The sequence below is a fragment of the Heterocephalus glaber genome, unplaced genomic scaffold, assembly GCF_053883595.1.
Source record: "Heterocephalus glaber isolate CG9 unplaced genomic scaffold, H.glaber_assembly_v1.0 deba00001452, whole genome shotgun sequence".
NCBI lineage: Eukaryota > Metazoa > Chordata > Mammalia > Rodentia > Bathyergidae > Heterocephalus > Heterocephalus glaber.
In genome coordinates, this window is record NW_028258302.1 from 14,601,084 (window position 1) to 14,622,455 (window position 21,372).

The following is a 21,372-nucleotide window of genomic DNA, read 5'->3' on the forward strand; positions in this document are numbered from 1 at the left end:
GTCACAAGGGCCGGGGATTCAGCTCAGTGGCACCATGCATGCCTCAAAAGCACAAGGTCCTGAATTCGATCCCCAGTACCAGAAAAAACAAAACAGATTAGCGTTACAGCAATTGCTGGTGCACAGAGCAGCTGCATGTTGGTACTGACTTCCCTGCCACCTTGGCATTTCACAGTCTCAGGAGTACCATGGTTTCTGAGCACTACAGGCATCTGGGGGCTAAGCATGGGCAAGAGAGCCAGCCAGACCACTCAGCAAGACAACTGCCTTCACACAGCTGCTATGTGCAGATGGAAGAACTTGCATCTGGGCATTTGTGGTCACCTGGTTATGTCCAGCGTATGGTATTCTGCTGAGACACTGGGAACAGCAGTGTGACCCAAGTTCTTAGAAACTACCCAGTGCAACACAGCAAGGGCCCAGCCTGTTCTCAGGAGAATCCTCTTATGTCTTTAGGTGGAACTGAAGCTCCTTGAGAAATAGTACTTTATTGGGCGTAAGCAGAAAAAGGTTGGTAGGAATTAACGTTTAATGTGGATTAATAGGTTCCTTTAAATGCAATTGGAGCAGGTATGGCAGCACACACTTGTAATCCTAGCACTCTGGGAGGCTGAGGCAGGGGGATGGTGAGTTCAAGTCCATTCTGGGCAATTTAGCAAGTTAACAAAACCCTGTCTTAATATATAAATCATATGTATATGAGAAAAGGACTGGTTGTAGCTCAGGGCAGAGGCTCTGGGTTCAGTCCCCAGTACCAAAAACAGAAAAAAAACAGTTGATTACACAGGTAAGAAAAAATGAAGAAGAAAAGGGAAATGAAACTCATAAAGTTTTGAGTAAGCATCCTGTCTTAGTTACTGGAACTAAATACCCAACACCCACAAGTTACAGGAGGAAAGGTTTATTTAGCTCACAGTCTGTAGGTTTCAGTCCATAGTTGGCTGGCTCCAAGGCAGGGCGGCCTGGCAGGGGAGAAACAGGCAGGCAGGGAGCAGAGCGGGAAGAGGGCTAAATACCCTCCCAGGCCACATCCACAGTGACCCACCTCTTCCCCTGAGACTTCACCTCCCAACATCACACCTGGCTCTGAACCCATCAGTGGACTGATCCAGTATCACACACGATCCAGTCACCTCCTAAGAGCCCCTCCAGTGAGGGCATCAAGTTTTGGGGGTCATCTAGACATAAATCATAATACATCCCCACTTTATATTCATTTGTTCAGCCACAGTTCACTATGTAGTTCAGGGGGCCTTAGACTCACTATGTAGCCTAGGCTGGCCTCAAACTCGAAGCAATCCTACGTCAGCCTCCTTTGAGTCCTGGGATTACAGGCAAGTGCCACCACGGCCTGCTTGTTCAGCACTTATTCACATATGTTGTTCTATTAATATGTCACATTAGAAAACATTAAAAAATAGAAATAAAATATATTAAAATGAATATGGAGGGAAGTACTAATCCTTATCTTCTGTTTTCAGTGGTCATCCTGTGTACTCCAAGAGGGGTGCTCCTCACTTCTCAGCCCCACTAGGACACCCTCCCCACCCCATCCCCAGGTGCTTATTCCAGGGGTAAAGAAAACAAAGGAACAGGGCCAGGGATTTAGCTCAGTGGTTCCAGTGCCTGCCTTGCAAGCGCAAGGTCCTGAGTTTGATCCCCGGTACCAAAAAAAAAAAGAAAGAAAACAAAGGAACAGGCACCCTGAGAACAGTATCTGCCTCTGGTTGACTCACCACCAACCCCTAGAGTTCTCTGTGGTTTTCAAATATGTTTTCCATTTAAGCCCAGCTTTTGCTACTGAGAAACTGCTCTTCACACTGCAGCATTTGGTTCCTCAGCCCATGCCGTAGGACCTCTGCCCTCCTTTTGTTCTTTGTTACTTGCTCAACGTTGTGCCAAGATTGAATGCGAGTGTGGAAGTGAAAATGCATTTTGCATGTAGGGGTTCTGTGCCAAAGAGGAACTTTCTGTCCTTGTTCAGACTTCTTTTCTTCAAGGTAAGGTATGATCTTCCTTGGGGTCTTCCTGTGAGGTGCAGATTGATTTCTCTAGAGGAGGATGTGGGAACTGGGCAGATGAGGGTGTGGTGCCAGTGCGGGGTCCTGGGCCTGCAGCCTGCCATAGCCAGCCAGGAATCCCCAGAGAGCTCCACATGGGAGGAGCATGGAGGCCTGGAGACCTGGAAAGCCAGTGGGTCCAGGCACCCAGAGAGCGGCCCGGGAAGGGGTCACACCAAGACATAGAGCCTGGAATCCAGGAGCTGGAGAGCTGACCTCTTTCGGCGCTCACCTCAACTGGAGACTCATCATCTTTTTGGCTCTCCCATCTTCACTGCTGACCTAATGCTAAATTCCATGTTTCAGTCACAAACCAAAGTCCCAGCACTTTCAGGAAATGGCAGCCTTGTGGAGCAGGTCTAGCCTAACCTTGGAAGTTGAGTTAACCTCTACAAGGACAAAGGTTTCCATTTGTTCCTTCTCTCAGCTGTACTGGACAGTGGGGCTCTCCAACCAGTCAGTGCACCCTCTCCACAGTCTAGGCACAGGGCGTATTTTAAACACGGGACAAGTTCATGAGTAGGAGACAGTGGACAGGTGTGGAAAGACGATACTTTGGAGACAGACACAGTTGTATGATCTTGGCCAACAATAACAACACTAAGATGTTTACCATGTGCCAGGTACTGCTACATGCTTTATAAAGATCTCATTTGATCCTCAAGTCAGTCTTCTGAGGTAGATAACTTAGCTGTTTGTGTTTGCTGCACTGGGGATTGAGGGGAGAGGCATGTACCACTGAGTTGGATCCCCGGCCCTTTTTATTTTGAGACAGGCTGGCCTTGAACTTGTGATCCTCCTGCTGCCTCAGCTTTCCAAGTGAACTTAAATGATATTCACATAGAAGCTCAGGCATCATCTTTTTTTTTTGAAAATCAGCGCAGACTTCATTTATTGTAAAAGTTTGGCAAACAGCACAAAAATCCAGCAACATTTTAAACATGTAAAAATGTTAAACAGTACTGGGGATTATTTTAAAACATCATTAAAATAACGAGTACACATTTAAGATTCTGCAAAGCTAGCCAAATGAAAGTGCCTGGCTTCTGAACAGATACCACAAAACTTTACATTTTAAAAAACAACATAATTTATCTGCAAAAATTACAGCCAAGCAATAGAAAAAAGACATCAGATGAAGGAATGAGGACCCATGTTCACCACACAGACCTTACACATGGAAATGCTACATCCTGTACCCAGAAATGCCATGTTCAGAGAGCCACACAGTGGGAACCAGGCTCGCCACTGAGGTTAAGAATATCTTCGAATCAGTAATGCTCAATTAAAACTTTCTCTACAGCAGTTCTTAGATCCTAACCAGGTATTCCACCCTGTATCTGAGAAACTTTCTGTATAGCAGTTCCTAGGTCTTTACAAGGTGTACCACCCTATGTCTGAGATTGAGACTTCTTTGTTGACAGTATAAAATTTCTGACCAGTATCAAAATTCTGATAAAACACAAACTGAAGAAAGGCTTTTTCTAGTGTATGTAGATGAGATGGGGCATTAATGAATGTGGAAGAAAATTCAAGATTTTATAATAAATTTCTGCTGAGCTTTTTTAAACCAAATAGCTCAACTATAAGGCAAGAGAAAATAACCCCATCTAACTCAGTATTGGGTCTCACAAGTAACAGGAATTCAATCTTAGGGAAAAAACTATGTGAACTGCTCTGAAACAGCTGACATTGAAAGAAGCATCTAGAAATTAACATGTTGATATTCAGTCATTGGTTCAGAAGCCCAACAAACAATCTATTGGTTTATATATACACATGATTTGTATATAACCTACTAATATTTCTTTTGTTGTTGATTTTGTACTGGGAATCGAACTCGGGACCTTGAGCTTATGAGGCAGGCAGCAGAACCACTGAGCTAAATCTCCGGCCCAAATCTATTGGTTTTAATATTAATTAACATTTGGAATCAGCACCAGTCCCCAAAACCTCAAATTATAATATGCAATCTTCATTGAATACATCCTTTTTGCACTATGTAAACACAACTATAATCAAGTTTTTAAAAGCTGAATTTAGAGCCAGGGATTTAGCTCAGTGGTTTCACCGCCTGCTGAGCAAGCGCAAGGACCTGAGTTCAATCCCTGGTACCAAAAAAAAAAAAAGCTGTATTTATTCAATTTATTGCATATTTTTGTGATAGTGGGTAGCAACTTAAATTCACTGACTTGTGCTTCTGTTTTGGGTTACTTTGAAGAGAAATTCATTTCACAGGCTCACATCTTGCTAAAGCATTCCTTAGCATTGGTCCAAACTTGAATTCATTCCCTTTTTGCACATACTGATCTGCATGACCAAGTAGCTTATGAGGGCCTCCTTTAAGTCATGGTTCTCCTGTTCTTTGAAGCGTTCAATATCAGCTGAAGCATTTTTCACAAATTCTCTGCCTTCCAGATTTTTAGTCTTTAGCTGTTGTTCCCCTTCACTGATTTATTCTTCTAGCATCTTTATTCTGGCTTCTCTCTGCTCTGGGGCTTCTTGACCAAAGAGCTTGGTGGTCATTCCTTTCAAGAACACAATACGGACACATGGTGTCTCTCAGTAAAGCAGGCGAGCCCCGCAGGATGGCCCCCGAGGCAGGTTTCTCACTCCCTAGAGCTCTCTTCATGTGCAGGAGTAGTCAACCAAGTGTCCTGAAAACGGTCTGGGGACGTCCAGAGATTCAGGAAAAAATCGCAGGCATGGTCAGACATCATCTTTATTCCACTGCTTTAGAAAAAAAGCACTCTTAGCCCCTCACAGTTTTATCAATGTCTTAGCACCACTAGAGGAAACCTGCCAGTTTCTGCAGTTCTGGGTCTCTGTAAGGTTCTTTGTAAACTGGCTCCCTGAGTTCCAGCACCAGCTTTTGAGATTCAAAGCCCTGAGATTCTGCTCTTGAAGCCAAATTCCCCATTCGTTTGTGCAAGTTCCATTTACTAAGAGCTGATTGTGTTCATGTGCTGGGCGCTACAGAGATGAGGACGAGCCAGGAAGGCAGGAGCAGGAGAGAGGCCAAAGAGGGTGGCAGACATATAAAGGGCTCTCAGCACAGTGTGATCAGGACCAAGTCTCTACCAGAAGCCAGCTGGCACTAGGGTTGGTGGCCTCTGTCTTCTCCGTGTCCACCATTACTGGGACACCGGAGGGATGCAAGATTGAGCAGAACCCAGCAGGCTCCTCTGGACACCAAAGCTCTGAGGCTGAGGGAGTCACGTGCAAGGTCCCAACATCCCAGCCCCCCAACCAGTAGTGGGGACCTAGAACCCACAGGAAGCCAGTGCAGTGTCCACCCCATTTCAGTTCCTTTCCACATCTGAGTCTGATTTCTGTGAGATTCATCCACAGCCTTTTAGAGGCCCGCAAGGGTTGTCTGGTATCCTGAATCCCAGAGAAGCAGCAGTTGGGAAGCACAGCTCCCCCAACACCTAGATGGTTTTCTGAAAACGCTCAAGTACATCCTCATAGTCATGTTCAGCCATATCTGCATGAGGGTCCAGGACAGAATGGGGATGTGGCACGTTGTTAGGGTGCCTGCCTACCAAGAGTGGGGCCCTGGATTCAATCCCCAGCACTGCAAAAAGAGAAAGAAAAGTCCAGTCAGTGAGACTCTTTGGCATTAGGCAAGTTCCTTCCCCTCTTTAATTTCCTCACCTGTAACAGGGAAGGAGTTGGCCTGGATGCTTTAAAGTCTTTGCTAGCCTAGAAACCACAATTTGTTCTCTCTGAACACTGCAACCCTTTCATTGCCCTGGATGCCGTGGAAAGAGAAGGGTGTTGGGGATTGAACTCATTTCTTTGCCAGCCCTCTGGAGCCCATGGGAGAGAGACTAGAGCCCTTTCCATCTGACCCAGCCTGTTCAGCCTTTCCTTCAAACTGAGATCACAGAAGAGTCTCGGGCAGGACCATCAGAGGCAAAGGGACCAGCAGGGGGCAGGAGAAGGGAGGGAAGAAGCAAGGACAGGGCTGACAGGGCTGAAGGGACTCACCTGGGTCTTGTGTTTGGGGCTTCATGGCCCTGAGGACCTTCTTCTGGGGAGAAATCTTGCCGTATAAGTTCTTGGAGACCTCTGGCAAAGTCTTTGCCTTGGGTTTGGGCGGCAGAGGGGACTGGTGCAGTCCTAAGACTTGAGAAGACTTTGGGAGAAAAGGCAGAAATCAACAAGGTCCCAAGAAAGAGCAGCAGAGTCCATGAAGCATTATTTACCTACAATGTCCCTTCCTCAGCTTCTCTTCTACTTTCTTTTCAGGGTAGGGCTTCTCAGGACCCTGGGTGGTTTTGCTAAAAGCACATGAACTATTCCTTGGCAGGAGAGAAAAAGGTCAGGGTGGGGGATATAGATAGGGTTGAGAGTGCTTGTTTTGGCAGCACATATACTAAAATTAGATAGGGTTGAGGGCTAGAGAGAGGGCATCCCTGGATTCTCCATTTAGGGGCCTGTGAATTTCCTTTAGATCTGTTGCTGAAGCAGGGAAAGAGACACCTCAAGGAAGCATTTACCGTGAGTGTGAAGCCAACCTGAGCTACATAGTGAATTCAAGGCCAGCCTGAACTACATACCAAGACCCTGTCTCAAAGAAAAACAAAAACAAACAAAAAACCACACAAAAATTTAAAAAAAAAAAAAAAAAAGAAAGCAGTCACAAAGCCTCCAAACAGAGAGCTAGGGCTCCCAGGAGGAAGAGAAAGTTTCTGGAACTCTTACCACATGCCATGCATGTCTGATCAGTTAATCCTCAAATGACCCTCTGAGGAGGGGTTTTAGTTCCAATTTTCAACATATGAATGAAGAGAGTGTGCCTTATCACACATACCCCATCCCCACCTGGGTGATCCATAACTAGGCTAAGATTTGGGCCCAGGGCCACATCTGAGACCCCTGAGGCCAGTGTCTCCAGCACACCATACTTTAGAAAGCAAAAGGGGCCACTCTCCCGGTCAGCATGGAGAATTGATGCCCAGAGAGAAAAAGGTGCTGTTCAGGGCAACAGCAGTGACTGGATCCAAAGTCACTCCATCTGCAGCCAGGGCTGGGACTGAGGACTCTCAGTTCGTTGTGCTGTGTCCTTTCCTGCATTGTTATGGGCCTGTTTCAGGGCCCCAGCCTGGCAGAAAGTGACTATCCCTTCTACATTCCATGGAGATGAGCTGAAACTGTTCAGGAGTCATCTTTTTAACTTCGATCCCATACTTCTCCCTACACAGTGCTAAATACGGAGTCTCCCAAAGTCACCAAACAGCATGCCTGTGATCATTTATGAAGCTTTTCTATCCAGCACACCCATTCTCAGCAGGGAACAGGCTCCATGGTCAGATTTCAAAGCCTGGACCTGCCACTTCCTAGCTGTGTTAGCACAGATGAATTTTGCCTCTCTCTGCCTGTTTTCTCAGCTGAAAAAAGAGAATATCAATGCCTGATGCCTACCTTGGGGGCACGGTGAGAGGAGCTGGGAGAGCACACACAAGGGGCCTGCTTCAGAAGAAGCACCTAATAGGAAGCAGGAGACACAACAAACGCACATTAGTGAGGTCGCCTCACGATGCACAGATGACAGACGGTGTCTAGAATGTAAACGTGGTCTTTCTGACTCCTGGCTCTTTCCCCACAGCCGTGATTCCTTTTAGCTCAGTTCAGTGGAGCTCACTGGCCTTAGAGCAGGTGGAGTCTCTTCCCACCCAGCTCTTCCTAGTCAGAAAGAGACTAAGCACAACTAACTGAAAATCATGTGCCCGGGCGAGGGACAAGTGCAGTGGGAAGATGGACAGAGAACAGCTCCACAGAGGCTCTGTATGTGCAAGGAGCCAGACAGGAGTCTCGGGACCTGAGGGATCTTCAGGAGCTCCTGTGTGGCTGGAGCAGAGCCTGCAGAGTGAGTAGCAAGAGGTGACCCAGGGAAGACAGCCTGGAGCCAACTCATACAGGACCCTGACACCACGTGGAGCCACTGAAGGTTTCAGCACATGGAGCCAAGGCCCAGCAATGATCAGCTATAGGCAAGAGTTGACTGAAACGGTGTAGGTGAAAAATGCTGAGGCTTAGCTGAGTGCCTTAGCACATCCCTGTGATCCCAGCACCCTGAGAGGCTGAGCCAGGAGGATCACAAGTTCAAACCCAGCCTGGACAGCTTAGTGAGATCCTTTCTCAAAGTAAAAAAATAAAAGGAGGTGGGGGCTGGGGATGTAGCTCAGTGTGCTGGTCCTGGGTTCAATTCCCAGTACCACCACATACACACACACAAAACAAACAAAAACAAAAATAACAAAAACAAAAGCAACAAACTCAGGGGTAAAAGCAGGGTAGCAGAGAGAAGAAAGGCTCCTCAAACTTGGAATCTGAGATGGAGTCTGGGATGTTTATGCTCAAGTTCAGGCCTCTCACTTACTAACTTGGGACCTTGGATGATTCTTAGGATCTTAGTTCTCATCTTCTCAATCATAAAATAAGGATAATTACACTAACTTGTGGATGGAATACAAATAAAGGATGCGGGCCAGGGATTTAGCTCAGTGGTTCCACTGCTTGCCTTGCAAGCACAAGGACCCAAGTTCGATCTCTGGTACCCCCTCCCCCCCAAAAAAGGACGCAAAGTGGAACTTTATAAACTGCAAGTTCTACACAATTATAAGAGAAACATAACAGACAAAGAAGGACCCACAAGGAGCCCAACATGCCCTCTTCATTTAGGTTAGTACCTTGGGGTCGTCCTCCTTGCAGCTCTGTCTCCTCTGCTCCCTCAGGGCCTGGCTTTTCGGGGGCCTGGGTGGGGGTGCCTGGCTCTCACTGGCTGGTAACTTCCGAAGACTGTAGTAGAAGGTTTCAGACAGCTCCTCCACGGTGGCCACTGGGAGAGGCCCGGCTAGCTGGCCCTGCTGCCCTTTGGCCTCCACCACAGTCAGGTCCAGCCACCGGGGAGGGATCTCGAAGAACCTCCTGGGCTGGGAGTCCAGGCCCACCACCAAGAAGGGTTCTGTGATCTTCTCTTCCAGCCGCAGGCCCGCGAAGAAAACCAGAGGGTCAGCAGGGTGGCCGGTGTCCTTGGCCACTACCTTGACCTCACAGGGCAGTGACAACTGCTGAGTGAGATCTGCTAGGCTGTAGCGCCGGCCATCGTTCATCTCCTCCACGAAGCCGCAGGGGAGGTAGAGGGGCAGCAGAACCTGCTCTTGGTCCTCCTCCACCACTTCGTATTCTTCCTCCTCCTCCCCAGGCCCCTCGGTCAGCCGCACGCACATCAAGACATCTATGTCCTGGCCTTGGGTTCCGAGGATCTGGCCGGGTCCCAACACCTCCAGCCGGTCACCCACAGCCAGGGAAGCCAGCAAAGGGCTCTCGTCCCCTGCCTCACAGTCCTTGGTCACCACCACCCGGAGGGGCCGGCCGGGCTGCAGCGCACCCAGGAGGTCATAGGGTGTGGGGAACTCCCGGGGCCGCCGCCGCAGCCTGCCCTGGTAGGCCCCGGAGACTACGAAGTGTCGGGGCGCCTTCCGGCCCTTGCTGGAGGCCAGGACCCGCCATGGTGGCGAGGCCAGGCCGTAGATGCAGAGCCTCTGGCCCTTCCGCAGCGAGCCCACCCACGGGCTGAGTAGGATGGGGGGCCCCTCCGGAACTTCCAGGATCTCCGCGGGCAGGGGGAAGGGGCCTCCTCGGGCCAAGACCTCGCTCAGCAGCAGCGGTTTGATGAAGTGGACGTGCTGGGAGGTGGCACTGACGTCCTGTACCTCGACTTCCAGAGTGGAGGGGATCCTGACGATGGTCTTGCGCACTGTTGGGGGAGGGATCGGCTCAGGGGTGCATCACGCACTGGGGTGCCCCCCCACCGCCGACAGAGAACACTGGTCAGAGCAGGCTGGCCTCTTTCCTGGTTTTGTTTGACTCGATTGGTTTGCAGCACTCGGGGTTGAACTCAGGGCCTTCACACTTAGCTACATTCCCAGCGCTTTTTTACTTTTTTAATTTTGAGATGGTCTCTCAGTTCTCTGAGTTGCTCAGGTGGCTAAGCTTGAACCTGCAATTCTCCTACCTCAGCCTCCCAGGGGCTGTGACATGTGCCACAACGCTCAGCTCTTTTGTATTTTCATTTTTCTTTCCTTCCAATATTTTCCTATTGTGCTAGATTGTTTACTCACTCTTCCTTCCACTTCTTTTTTTTTTTTTTTTTTTTTTTTAGTATATGTGCTGCCGAAATGAGGACTCCACTTTTTAAAAATATATATATATTTTTTTATACAGGTTTTTGATGTGTAGTTCAGGCTGGCCTCGAACTCAAAGTGATCCTCCTGCTTCAGGCTCCTGGGTGCTAGAATTACAGGTGTGCATCACCACAGCCAGCTAAAAATTATTTTTAAATATTCTTAAAATAGCATCCATGCATCCATCACCTAGCTTCGATTTAACTCATGGTCCATCTGCTTTCTTCTGCGGGCCTAACTTGTCCCCTCCCTCCACTGGAGATTCTGAAGCAGAATGATCACACCATCCCATGGGTAACTAGTTCAATGTGAAAGAAAGGATAATTTTAAAAAAGGAATAACCACAGTGTCATTACTGTGTTAATAATTATTCGATAATTCCTGAATACCACCACATATCCAATCAGTTCCACCACTTTAAAATTTTTAATTTAATTTTAAATGTAATTTCATTAACTGCTTTTCCAAACCCTTTCTGGGTTTAAATAGAAAGATAAAACTAAATCAAAAAAAACACTGACTAAATGATCTTGGGCCACTTCCTATCTGGTTATTGATTAAAATCTCAACTGGTGGCCCTAAAACACTATGAGGAAGCTGAGCATGGTGCGTGCCTGTAATTCCAACACTCTATAAGGCTGAGGCAGAAGGATCACAAGTTTCACCCCAGGCTCGGTGACTTAGTGAGACCCTCAAAATTAAAAAATAAATAAATAAAAAGAGCTGGGGATGTATCTCTGTGAGAAAGCGCTGGGTTCAAACCCCAGTACTATTAAAAAAGAAATACTATGAGGTAAAATAGCCTGATTTGCCTCACACCGCATGCAGGCAGGTCATGGAACTCTCCCCATTTCACAAATGACAGCATGGAGGCTGACAAGAGTGGTGACCTCCCTCAGACCACACGGCTGGGAATTTTGCTCAGTGCCAGAAGAGCAGACAATTGAAGCTGGGAGATGTTCACATGGAAGTTCATACTATTGTTCTGGTTTTTCTTCAAAACAGTTGAAGGATTGCCTCAGCTGCCTCATTTTCCAGAGCGGCCCCGGAGCCCCAGCCAGCCCGGAAGCCCTGACTTCCCAGATGTTGTGGTCTCCTGCTACCACTTCCCACAGAGAGGGTCCAGGGCACCGTGGGAAAGAGCTAACTTCAGTTCCTGGGGAGGAAATGTTCAGGAGGAACCTAGAACATGCTACACAGAGGGCAGGGATGCCTGCTCATGCCCACACAGTCCTGTCAAGAGGATTCAGGAACTCACATGAGAAGGCTCCCACTGGCCAAAGCTGAGATAATCTCAGCAACAATAAAAATAACATCAGTGGGTTCTAGCACACTGAAGACATTTCATGTGTGAGTTCAAAATGATTAAAAAAAAAAAATTCTACATTGTCTCCTGGAGAATCCTAAAAAGCCAATTTTTTTTAAATAGGTTCTTATCATGTAGCCCAGGCGGGCCTTCAACTCATGATTGTCCTGCCTCAACCTCCTGAGTGCTGGGATTATAGGCATGGACCCACACACCCAGTGCCAACTCACTATTTTAAAAGCTGGTAAACAAAGAATAGGTTGCTTCTTTTCCCTCAGGACAGGCTGGTGGCAGTGTACAGAACAGGGATAGAGAAACAGGCAGAACCCAGCCAAGGCTTGTGGGTCAGAGGCTAAGTCTGAGCAGAAATAGAATGGGTGTCTGGAGTACTACTCAGCCATAAAGAAGGATAAATGTGAATCATTTGTAGGAAAATAGATTAGTTTTAAAATCAAAATGCTAAGTGAAATAAATCAGACAAAAAGGTTAAACATCACGTAATTTCTCTAATATGAGAAACCCAAAATATAAATAATTTAAAGAGCAAAATAAAAGACAGATGGTAGATAACAGTGAGGGAGACTCTGGAGATGGGAGGGGGATCTGGAGAAGGTGGGAGAGGGAGGTCAGAGGGTGGGAAAGGGGAATAAAAATTAAGATGCAGTATGTGTATGTACCAACTCCCCAAGGTGAATGTAATTATTATGTATCACAAAAAATACTAATTTAAATTTAAAAAAATAACAGGTATCTGACTCTTACAAACAGAACATCCTGCATTAACTGTTATCCCAGAGTATACAAGGGGAAGTTTCAGTGGTAGGGTCCCAGCTAGTGAATGCAGTAGTGACAGCAGGACTAAAATACCACCACTGCAGTTCCTCAAGGAATAACAGATCGAGGCAGTCTTGTCAGCACTGCTTCCCTCATGGCTGGCCCATCATCCTGTCCAGTGATATGCACAGCCAACATGCCAAAGCTGGGCTCCGGGTTGCCAGGATGGATGGGAGGTTATACACCCAGCCAAGCGGGGATTCTCTTCCCCACACCTCACACAGCAGTGAAAAACTGCATCTTGCATTTGCTCCAACCTCGAGTCTAAGCGCCAGAGCCCAGATGTGCAGCACAGTGTTAACACAGCTGGCCTGAGTGTGCTCTCTCATCAACAGCCACTGCCAAAGCTGGCTCTGAGCTGGGATCCAGGAGCTTGGACTTCAGGAAGGTCCCCACCATTCCCTGAAAAGAATGTACCTAGCAGGTGTGGCAGGGATGCCTGTAATCACAGCACTCTGGGAGGCTGAGACAAGAGGATTACAAGTTTGAGGGCAGCCTAGGAAACTTAGCCACTTAGCGAGACCCTGCTTCAAAATAAAAAATAAAAAAGGGCTGTGGATGTCATTCAGTGTGAAGTCTCTGTCACACTGTATATACTGGGCAAGCAGCCTGAACCCCTACTATTCACAGAGCGGAGTATCTCCCACATCAGCAGCTCCAGCCCTCAGCCCCTCCCCAACACCAGGCACTCACTGTGCATGATGGCTTGGACCTCATACTTGGGCCTCAGGACCACAGAGTGCCATGGGAGGGCGGGGCAGGTGAGCGTGAGGTCCTTCAGGGCTGGGTCTTGCAGGACCTGGAGCAGGGTTTGGGGGACTCCAGGCTCCCATGTCCAGAAGGGCCCCTCCTGAGTCAGGGGCAGGTGCAGGACAACCTGCAGGCCCTTGGAGCCCAGGCTACAGCGTGCACAGTGGGTCCCGAGGTGCATTTCCACAGCCTCGAGCATGAGGGGCTGCTCTTCGGGCACTACCCCAGCCTTTGTGACAATGTTCCGAGTGGACATGAAGCAAAGGGGCAGCGGTGTGGCGCTCCGAGTTTTGGCAGAGACCAGCTCCTGCAGGGTCCTGTAGCTCTTCGGGGTGGAGAGGGGGCTGAAGTAGCCTGTGAGGTTCAGCAGAGAGTGGTAGAGTCAGGCCCGGACCCAGACTGGCCACCAACCAGAGTCCACAGGTGTCAAGGGACGTGCCAGCTGCAGGCAGAGGGACAGGGTACGAGTGGACAGTGAAGGGCAGGGGTGGTGACACCAGAGACACAGCCCCCAGAAGACACACAGGCACCTCTCATATCCTCCCACTTCTTGATCCTACCTGCCTCTAACTGCCAGCTTCTCATTCCTCCACTCATCTCGCCATAACTCCAGTCCTGCACACCTAGAACCTGCCACCTCCATCCCTCTCTCCCAAGCTAGAACCCCAGAAGCTATGGTCAGCCACCCTCTGGCCCCTCATCAGCCAGCACTGCCCCACTGCTCTCCCCGGACAGCCATTCTCCTGACACTGTACTGGCCTAAACAACGCTTCCCGATGCAGTGGTTTCCTTCCTTAAACCCACAACCCGAGTCCGATCAAAGAACCATCAAAAATCCTGGATTGAGGGACAGGCTACAGGAGCACTGGTCTGAGGACAGGTGTGGCTTGGTGGCACAGCACACACTTAGCATGTGAGAGGCGCTGGGTTCTAGCCCTAGCACCGCAAAAGAAAGTGCTGGTCTAGATTCTTCAAAAATGTTCATGTCAAGGCAAAGAAAGGCTGAAGAAATATTCTAGCCTGAAGGAAACTAAAGAAAGGAGAGCTGAACATAGTGTTGGACTCAGGGTCAAGAAAAATCCCACTGTAAAGGACAGCATTAGGGCAGTTGATGAAATCTGAATATAGACTGTGAGTTAGATAATAGTATCCCATCAAAACTATGTTTCCTGAATGTTTGAGATTTTGGGGTTTGTTTTTATTCTTGGTACGGGGGATCAAACTCAGGACCTTCCACTTGTGAGGCAGGCAGCAGAACCACTGAGCTAAATCCCCGGCCCCTGTTTTTGATTTTTTGAGACAGGGTCTCACTATGTGTAGTCTAGGCCGGCCTTGAACTCAATATGCAGCCCAGACTGGGCTTGTACTTGTGATCTTCCTGCCTCCTCGGCCTCCTAAGTGCTAGGATTACAGGTAAGTGCCACCATGCCTGCCAAATTTCCTGCATTTGATCAGTGAATTATGTGTAGTTTTTTGAGTGGCTGGCCTTGTGTTTAGGAGATGCACACTCTAGTTCCTGGGGTTAACATTTAAATGAAAAGAGGTACCATGTCTGCAATTTACTCTCAAATGGTTCAGAAAAAAAAGCGTGTGTGTGTGTGTGTGTGTGTGTGTGTGTGTGTGTGTGTGTGTGTGTGTGTGGATATGGTCCAAAAGGGTGAATATTTAATTTTTTAAAATTTATTAAAAATAAATCGCTATTAATTTCCCTCAAAATATTCCTACTTGCATCAAATACATTTATCCCATCATTTTTGCCACTTTCCAAAGCCATTCTGGAAGTGCTCTCTCATGAGTGTTGTGCTGTCCATGGCTACCTTGATGTTCTGAATCAGTTCAAAACATTTACTCTCATGGTCACTTTGATTTCGGAGAGGAACTAGCAGTCACAGGATAAGGCAGATGCAGACACTGCAATGTTTTATGACTCTGCCTGTCTGTTGGATGGCACTAGGGAGCAGTGTTCACTGTGTCTGATCACACCTCCTGAAGACCCTCTCAAAAGAGGACGCTCATGGGGCCGGGGATTTAGCTCAGTGGTTTCACTGCCTGTTGCACAAGTGCAAGGACCAGAGTTCAATCCCTGGTACCAAAAAAAAAAAAAAAGAGGATGCTCAGAACTGCTCCAGGAAGTTGCAAGAACGATGGGATAAATGTGTTTAGAGAAAGGAGGAGTATTTTGAGGGGATTAATGGCAATGGGCCTTACTGTAATCAAGTTTTTACAATTTAAACATTGTGTGTTTCTCTCACACCTGGTGTGTGTGTGTGTGTGTGTGTGTGTGTGTGTATATATATGTACAGAGAAGCTGGGCAGAGAAGGCAAACGTAATGAAGTTTTAACAACTGGTGAATCTGGAGGCTGGGTGTCCAGGAGTTCTAGAAAGTCTTCTGTAAATCTGAAATTATTGCAGAAGAAAAACAAAAACCTCAAAATACAAAATAAGACACCTCATTTGTGTCTTTTAAAACCTTGATGGCTACTCAGTGCCTTCAAAATAGATACCAAACTGTGTCAGCACCACACAGCCCCAGGCGGGCTGGCTCTCACTACCCACAGGCTGCTCCTCCCAGAGCCCTCTTGAAAGCTGGTGCTTACTTGGCCTCCTCTCACAGCCACCTGCACATGCCTGGCCCATGTGGAGCCCCATCGCACCAGACCTCACAGGACTGGGGACACATGGTGTCAGCAGATGTTAGGTGGGTGAATGTGTGAGCACACACAGAGACCGGCCCTGGACAGAGACCTGGAACACAGGCAGATGTGACCAGAGAGACCAACACAGAGAGGGTGCAACCTCACCAGGCTCAGGGTATTTGTCAGACCACTCTGAGGACATCCCTGGCCTCGAGGCTGCAAAGCTGGACAGGTAGGAGTGGATGCTGGGATCGGCAAGCCCTCTGAGCATTCCTGCAGGCTGCCTGGAGGTTGCCAGGCATATGGGGAGCAGGGGGCCTTCCTTACCCTGGAAGTTGGTGGGCAGCTCCAATGTCTGACCTGTGCCTGGGTTCTCACAGACCACCTTCTTCAGGCACACCTGGGTGACCTTCATCAGGTCTCCCGTGGACAGGCAGCACTCATTCCCACAGATCTCATAGACGGAGCCTGCGGAGACATGGACTCAGTTTCCCCATTTGGCAAGGGCCAAGCACCAAGGGACCTGTGCCCTGTTTCTGACAAGCTCTGCTCTGAACACATCCCCTGTGCGCTTCTCTGGCTGGTCCACCTCTGCACTCTGCAGCCAGCATAGGGCTCAGCCTCTGTTCTGAGAATCCCTAAATAACCCAGTGAACTTCAACTCCTTTACTACACAGTTATGAAATTATTCTCAGGCAGGGTCAGTGACTCCCTGCAAGTCACCCAGAGCCAGGTGGGGACCAGCACTCCTAAAGCCCTTTGCTTTCTCCTTCAGATGAGCCACTTTTAAAGGACTCACAGGCAGAAACAGAGGGCCCTGACAGGGTGCTGCCAGTGGGCAAGGTTCTGGCCACCACCTCTGGCCCAGCAGCCCATTTTCCTGATTTAAACAGTAGATGTTCAATAAAGATCTCTCACCAAGAAACTGCACAGGCTCCCTCCCCATCCAGCTGAAGGAGGACAGGAGACTATGGTGTCCTGCCTTGAGGTCACCTCACAACCCCCACCCCCACAGGGCAGCCTCTCTAGGGTCCCTCAAGTCCGCCCTGAGAAGCTGATGAAAACCTCACTTTACCCCCAGGAAAATGCACAGGTCTTATAAAGCACAGTTATGTCTACAACGCAGGATGTGGACCATCTGGTGGGTGAGTGCCACAGCTGCAGAGGTAGATATATATATAGATATATATATATGTACATATATATATATCTATATATATCTATATCTACATATAGATATATATACATACACACACACCTAGCTCAGTGCTAAATACTGCAGGTGCCTCATTGCCTTTACTACCCATGAGTGCCTTTGGGGGACAGACAATTTCCCTTTCCTAAATAATGACAGCAGTTTCTCTTTCTTAAAACTGACACAGCCTCAGAGGTTGAGTGAGTAGCCCAAGATGATCAAATAACAGAAGGCAGAACTGGGGGTCAAGCCCAGGGTGTTTGCCTCTAAAACTGGTGCTCCTGACCAGGTGACAACCCCCTTGGGGTGCCCGTGCCTGACCCTATTGCTATAGCCACCTGTCCTCCACTCACCCCATCTGCACACCCACAGCTGTCAGGTTCTTCTCTAATCATATCACCCCAACGTCTGCTGCTTGCCCCCACCCCATGTCAGGCAGAATGGGGAATCAGGTATTGTGACACTGGCAGGCAAGGGATGTCGATGCTGGGAGGACAGAAGGGCTTGGTCCTGGGCTGGGAGGAGAGAACTCAGGTCCCTGGCACCTGCCTGCAGGAAGCTCCCAGAGGTAGAGTCTGAGCCCAGATCCATGAAAATCCCAAGTGGACTTGGAGAGACACAATGTGAGGTGGAGGCCCCTCTGTGGACCTCCAAGGGTCTCAGCCTTGGTCTAGGACCCACCTCAGGCTCACAGAACACTTTGCTTGAAGCTGCTGTAGCACAGCAAGTTTACTCCCTCCTGGAGAAGGATGGGCTGGGGTGAGCTGACAGGAAGGAGTCCGAAGGCATCCACAGGGCAGCCCTGGCCCCCACTCCCCTCCCTACCCCTCTCCCTCCCACTGCGTCTCAACCCCTGGCTCTTGCTCTAGTGACTAGGGTCGGCGCCCCTGCAACTTAATCATCTCTGCTGTGATAGGTGGGCTGTGGGCAGGGAGCAAATGTGCTGGGGGAGCAAGGAGCAGCGAGCAGGGAAAGCTTCCAGAGGAAGGGTCATTAAGCTGAGAAGTGAAGATCTGGCCCGATCAAGTGCGGCCTGGTCTAGCAGAGGGCCAAGGAGGGAGAAGGGCGACAGGGGAGGGAAGTAGGGAGGAGAGAGGAGGGGAGGGGAGAGGAAAGAAGGAAGGAAGGAAGCAAGCAAGCAAGCAAGCAAGAAAGAAAGGAGAGAACAGAAGAGAGGGGAGGAGAGGGGAACGGAGGGAATCAAGCCACAGCAAGTTTCGCCTTCCCGGGGCGCTGGTCCCCCAGTCTTGGGCGCTGCCCTCGCCGCCTCCGGTCCCTGCAGTGGGCGGCCAGCGGGCCCCGTCCACGGATGGAAAAACTGAGGTCCAGGGCCGGGGATTTAGCTCAATGGTTCCGCCGCCTGACTCGCAAGCACAAGGTCCTGAGTTCGATCCCCGGTACCAAACAAAACAAAACAAAACAAAACAAAAAACCGAGGTCCCGAGGAGCTGGCCGCGGCCCGGACTTGCACAGCTAGGCGGTGAATGGCTCCAGGTCCCAAGGCCCGGCCCGCACGGGAGGCTGCTCCCGCTCACCCTCGGAGTAGACTCCGGAGTAGACCCGCAGCACGCGCGGCAGGGAGGCGGGGTCCAGGCGGCGCGCGAAGTCCTGCAGCAACACCGGCTCCATGGTCACAGCGGCTCGGCTTGCTCTGCGCGGACCGAGCGGCCCGGAGCCCGGCAGCCCCGCCCCCAAAGCCACGCCCTCCCAGCCAAGCCACGCCCAAGGGAGGGTCGGTGAGAACCGGGCCCCCTAAACCTGGCCCTCTTGGGTAAGGCGCGTCCATCTCCTTGCGTCAGTTTCCTCATCACTGAAGTTATATGAACTTAGGCAAACAGCTTTGGTTTTCTGAACCTCAAGGTTCATCTGTAAATATGGGAATCTTTTCCTAGCTGTTTGTGAGGGTTAAATGAGATGATTCAGTTATTGTCAAAATGCTTTAATTTGTAGTCACTATAAAAGACTTCTACTCAGCCATAATAAAAGTTTAAAATACAAGGCATAAATTCTACTTAAGGAACATTTGACCAAAAAAAAGGGTAGTCTTTTCCACAAACCAAACATATTTACTACTACTAACATTTTGTTGTTCTTTCTAGTCTTTATTCTGTCTGTAAATTTTTTTCAATTTTCAATCTACAGCAAAGTTGCAAAAATTGTAGCGTTTTGCAACTATCATTTATGTAGTTTCTGATGCCCTTAATGTTGCCAATTCACATTACCATGATGCACCGTTAAAGCTAAGAAATCATCTTGGGACATTACTATAACTAAACCACAGGGCTTGTTTGATTTTCTGTGTAGTTTTTCTGCTTCAGAAATTTAGTCATTCGGGCCGGGGATTTAGCTCAGTGGTTTCGCCACCTGCCTGACAAGCTCAAGGATCTGAGTTCGATCCCCGGTACCAAAAAAAAATTAAAAAAGAAAAAGAAATTTAGTCATCATGGCTCCTGTCTTGTGTGTTTTTGTTTTCCATGGTTCTTCTTCTGACTTTGACGATCTCGAGGACTACTGGACAGGTACTTCACAGAATGTCCCTCGGTTCTGGTTTGTCTGATTTTTTTTTCTCATAACTAAACTGGGATTATGGATTTTATGGGACATCCTGCAAAACTGAAGTATCTTCTGCGTCACGCCACACTGGGGAGCACAGTACATCCACACGTCACTGTTGATGTGTTAAGCTGTTTGCTTGTTAAGCTGGCGTTTCAAGGTTTCTCCACATTAAAGTTGTGGCGGTCCCTTTCCAGTCTCTCATCTTTGGAAACAAGTGGCTGAAAGCAGCTCACCCTCGTGGGAACTAAGCTTCACTTCCTGGCGGAGGAGCATCTAATAAGTTAACTAGAATTCTCTAAGAAAGAGTTGTCTCTCCTCCCCCATTTATTTATCCATTCATTCACTTAATTATTTATTCAGGTCAGTATAGCATTGTGTATTTATTTTAAACTTTGATTAATAATCTAAAACTACATTATTTATTTTGTGGCACTAATTTCCAGCTTTGGGAGTCCCTTCAGGGTGACTCCAGGACCCTCTGATTTTGTTTTGTTTTGTTGTTTTTTTGTGCACTTTCTTACTCTCTAGTGCTACAAGATGCACCAGGCTCATCTGGACCATTCCTGCCCCAGTCATTTCTCCCAAGAGCCCTAATTCCTTATATTGGAGAATGGTGTCTAAAAAGCCCCCCTGAATGGGAACTTTCAACAGAAAATTCCAAATCCTCCATTTCTCTTATCTCATGAGCATTTTCCCACATGCTAGAAAAAGTGGACTGACCAAAATTAATCAAACACATACTCCAAAAATTGTAGTTATAGGCCAGACATGATGGTGCACACCTGTAATCCTAGCTACTTGGGAAGCTGTAGCAGGACGATCACAAGTTTTTGGTTTTTGGGTTTTTTTTTTAAAGTTTCTTTGAGACAGGGTCTCACTATGTGGCTTAGGCTGGCCTTGAACTCACTATGAACTTGAGGCGATCCTCCTGCCTCAGCCTCCCAAGTGCTGAGATTACAGGCATGCGCCACCATACCCAGCCTAGGAGGATCACAAGTTTAATAAGCCCAGCCTGGGCAACATAGCAAGACTCTGTTTCAGACAGAAGTAAAAGATCTTTAGCTCAGTGCTGAAGGACTTGCCTAGCATGTACAAGGTCCTGGATTCAATCCTAGCACCATGTTAAAAAATAACAGCAATAGTAATAATATGTGGTCATATATTTATTTGTGTGGCTATTTGCTTTTGTCTCTTTAGCAGTTAGTTGGCTCCCAGTGGGCAGAGACCAGGACACACATCTTGCCCCCAGTGTATCATAGGGCCCCCCACATAGTAGGTGGACGATAAACCAATGCTATTGGCAACTGACGGAATGAATGGGTGGAATTTCTGGGTCAAGGAGGTACTTGTTTTCACAGCCCTAAGAGCACGTTTCAGTCATGATGAAAGATCACTGAAGCCTCTAATGGACCCCATGAAATAAAGCAGGGGAAGGACTTTGCAAGAGCCCATAGCAAGGGCACACAGAGGCATGCAGATGGGCAGGGCCCAAGGGGGTGTCAAGCAAGGGTGATAGGTGGAGGGGGCATTTCTGGTGCCAGCAACATCAGTGGGTGTGGGCCATTGAGCACCTGCCTCAGGCAGGCCCTGTACAGCCACTGCTGCTTACCACGCCCTACACAAGAGCAAGTCAGTGAGATGAGAAAACTGAGCCGCAGGAAAGAGGGTTTGCATAAGGCATGCAAAGTAGAGATGCTAAGATTGAAACCCAGCTCTGCCAGGGTTCTCCCACAGGCCAGAGAAAATGACAATTCATCATCTCTTCCCCGTGTGTTTCAGCAGACTGTGGAACCCGCAGCGGATTTCTGCTTACCCCAGTTTTGCCAGGAATTACAGTAG

The 21,372-nt window shown here is 48.5% G+C and overlaps 1 protein-coding gene across 2 annotated transcripts; it reads right to left on the reverse strand.

Moving 5' to 3' along the window:
* Positions 1–2,720: 2,720 nt before the first annotated feature.
* Themis2 (thymocyte selection associated family member 2) lies at positions 2,721–18,668 on the reverse strand. Of its 2 annotated transcripts, XM_013074232.3 has the most exons (7): positions 18,513–18,668; positions 16,110–16,250; positions 13,089–13,499; positions 8,759–9,828; positions 7,491–7,553; positions 6,054–6,201; positions 2,721–5,637 (listed from the first exon to the last, which is right to left on the reverse strand). In XM_013074232.3, the coding sequence occupies exons 1-7, from the start codon at positions 18,604–18,606 to the stop codon at positions 5,492–5,494; spliced, it is 2,073 nt and encodes a 690-aa protein (XP_012929686.2). In that variant the 5' UTR covers positions 18,607–18,668; the 3' UTR covers positions 2,721–5,491. The 2 variants fall into 2 exon arrangements, with proteins under 2 accessions (XP_012929686.2, XP_021118819.2); XM_021263160.2 differs by lacking the exon at positions 7,491–7,553 and having other exon boundaries at positions 2,722–5,637.
* Between the last annotated feature and the right edge of the window lie 2,704 nt (positions 18,669–21,372).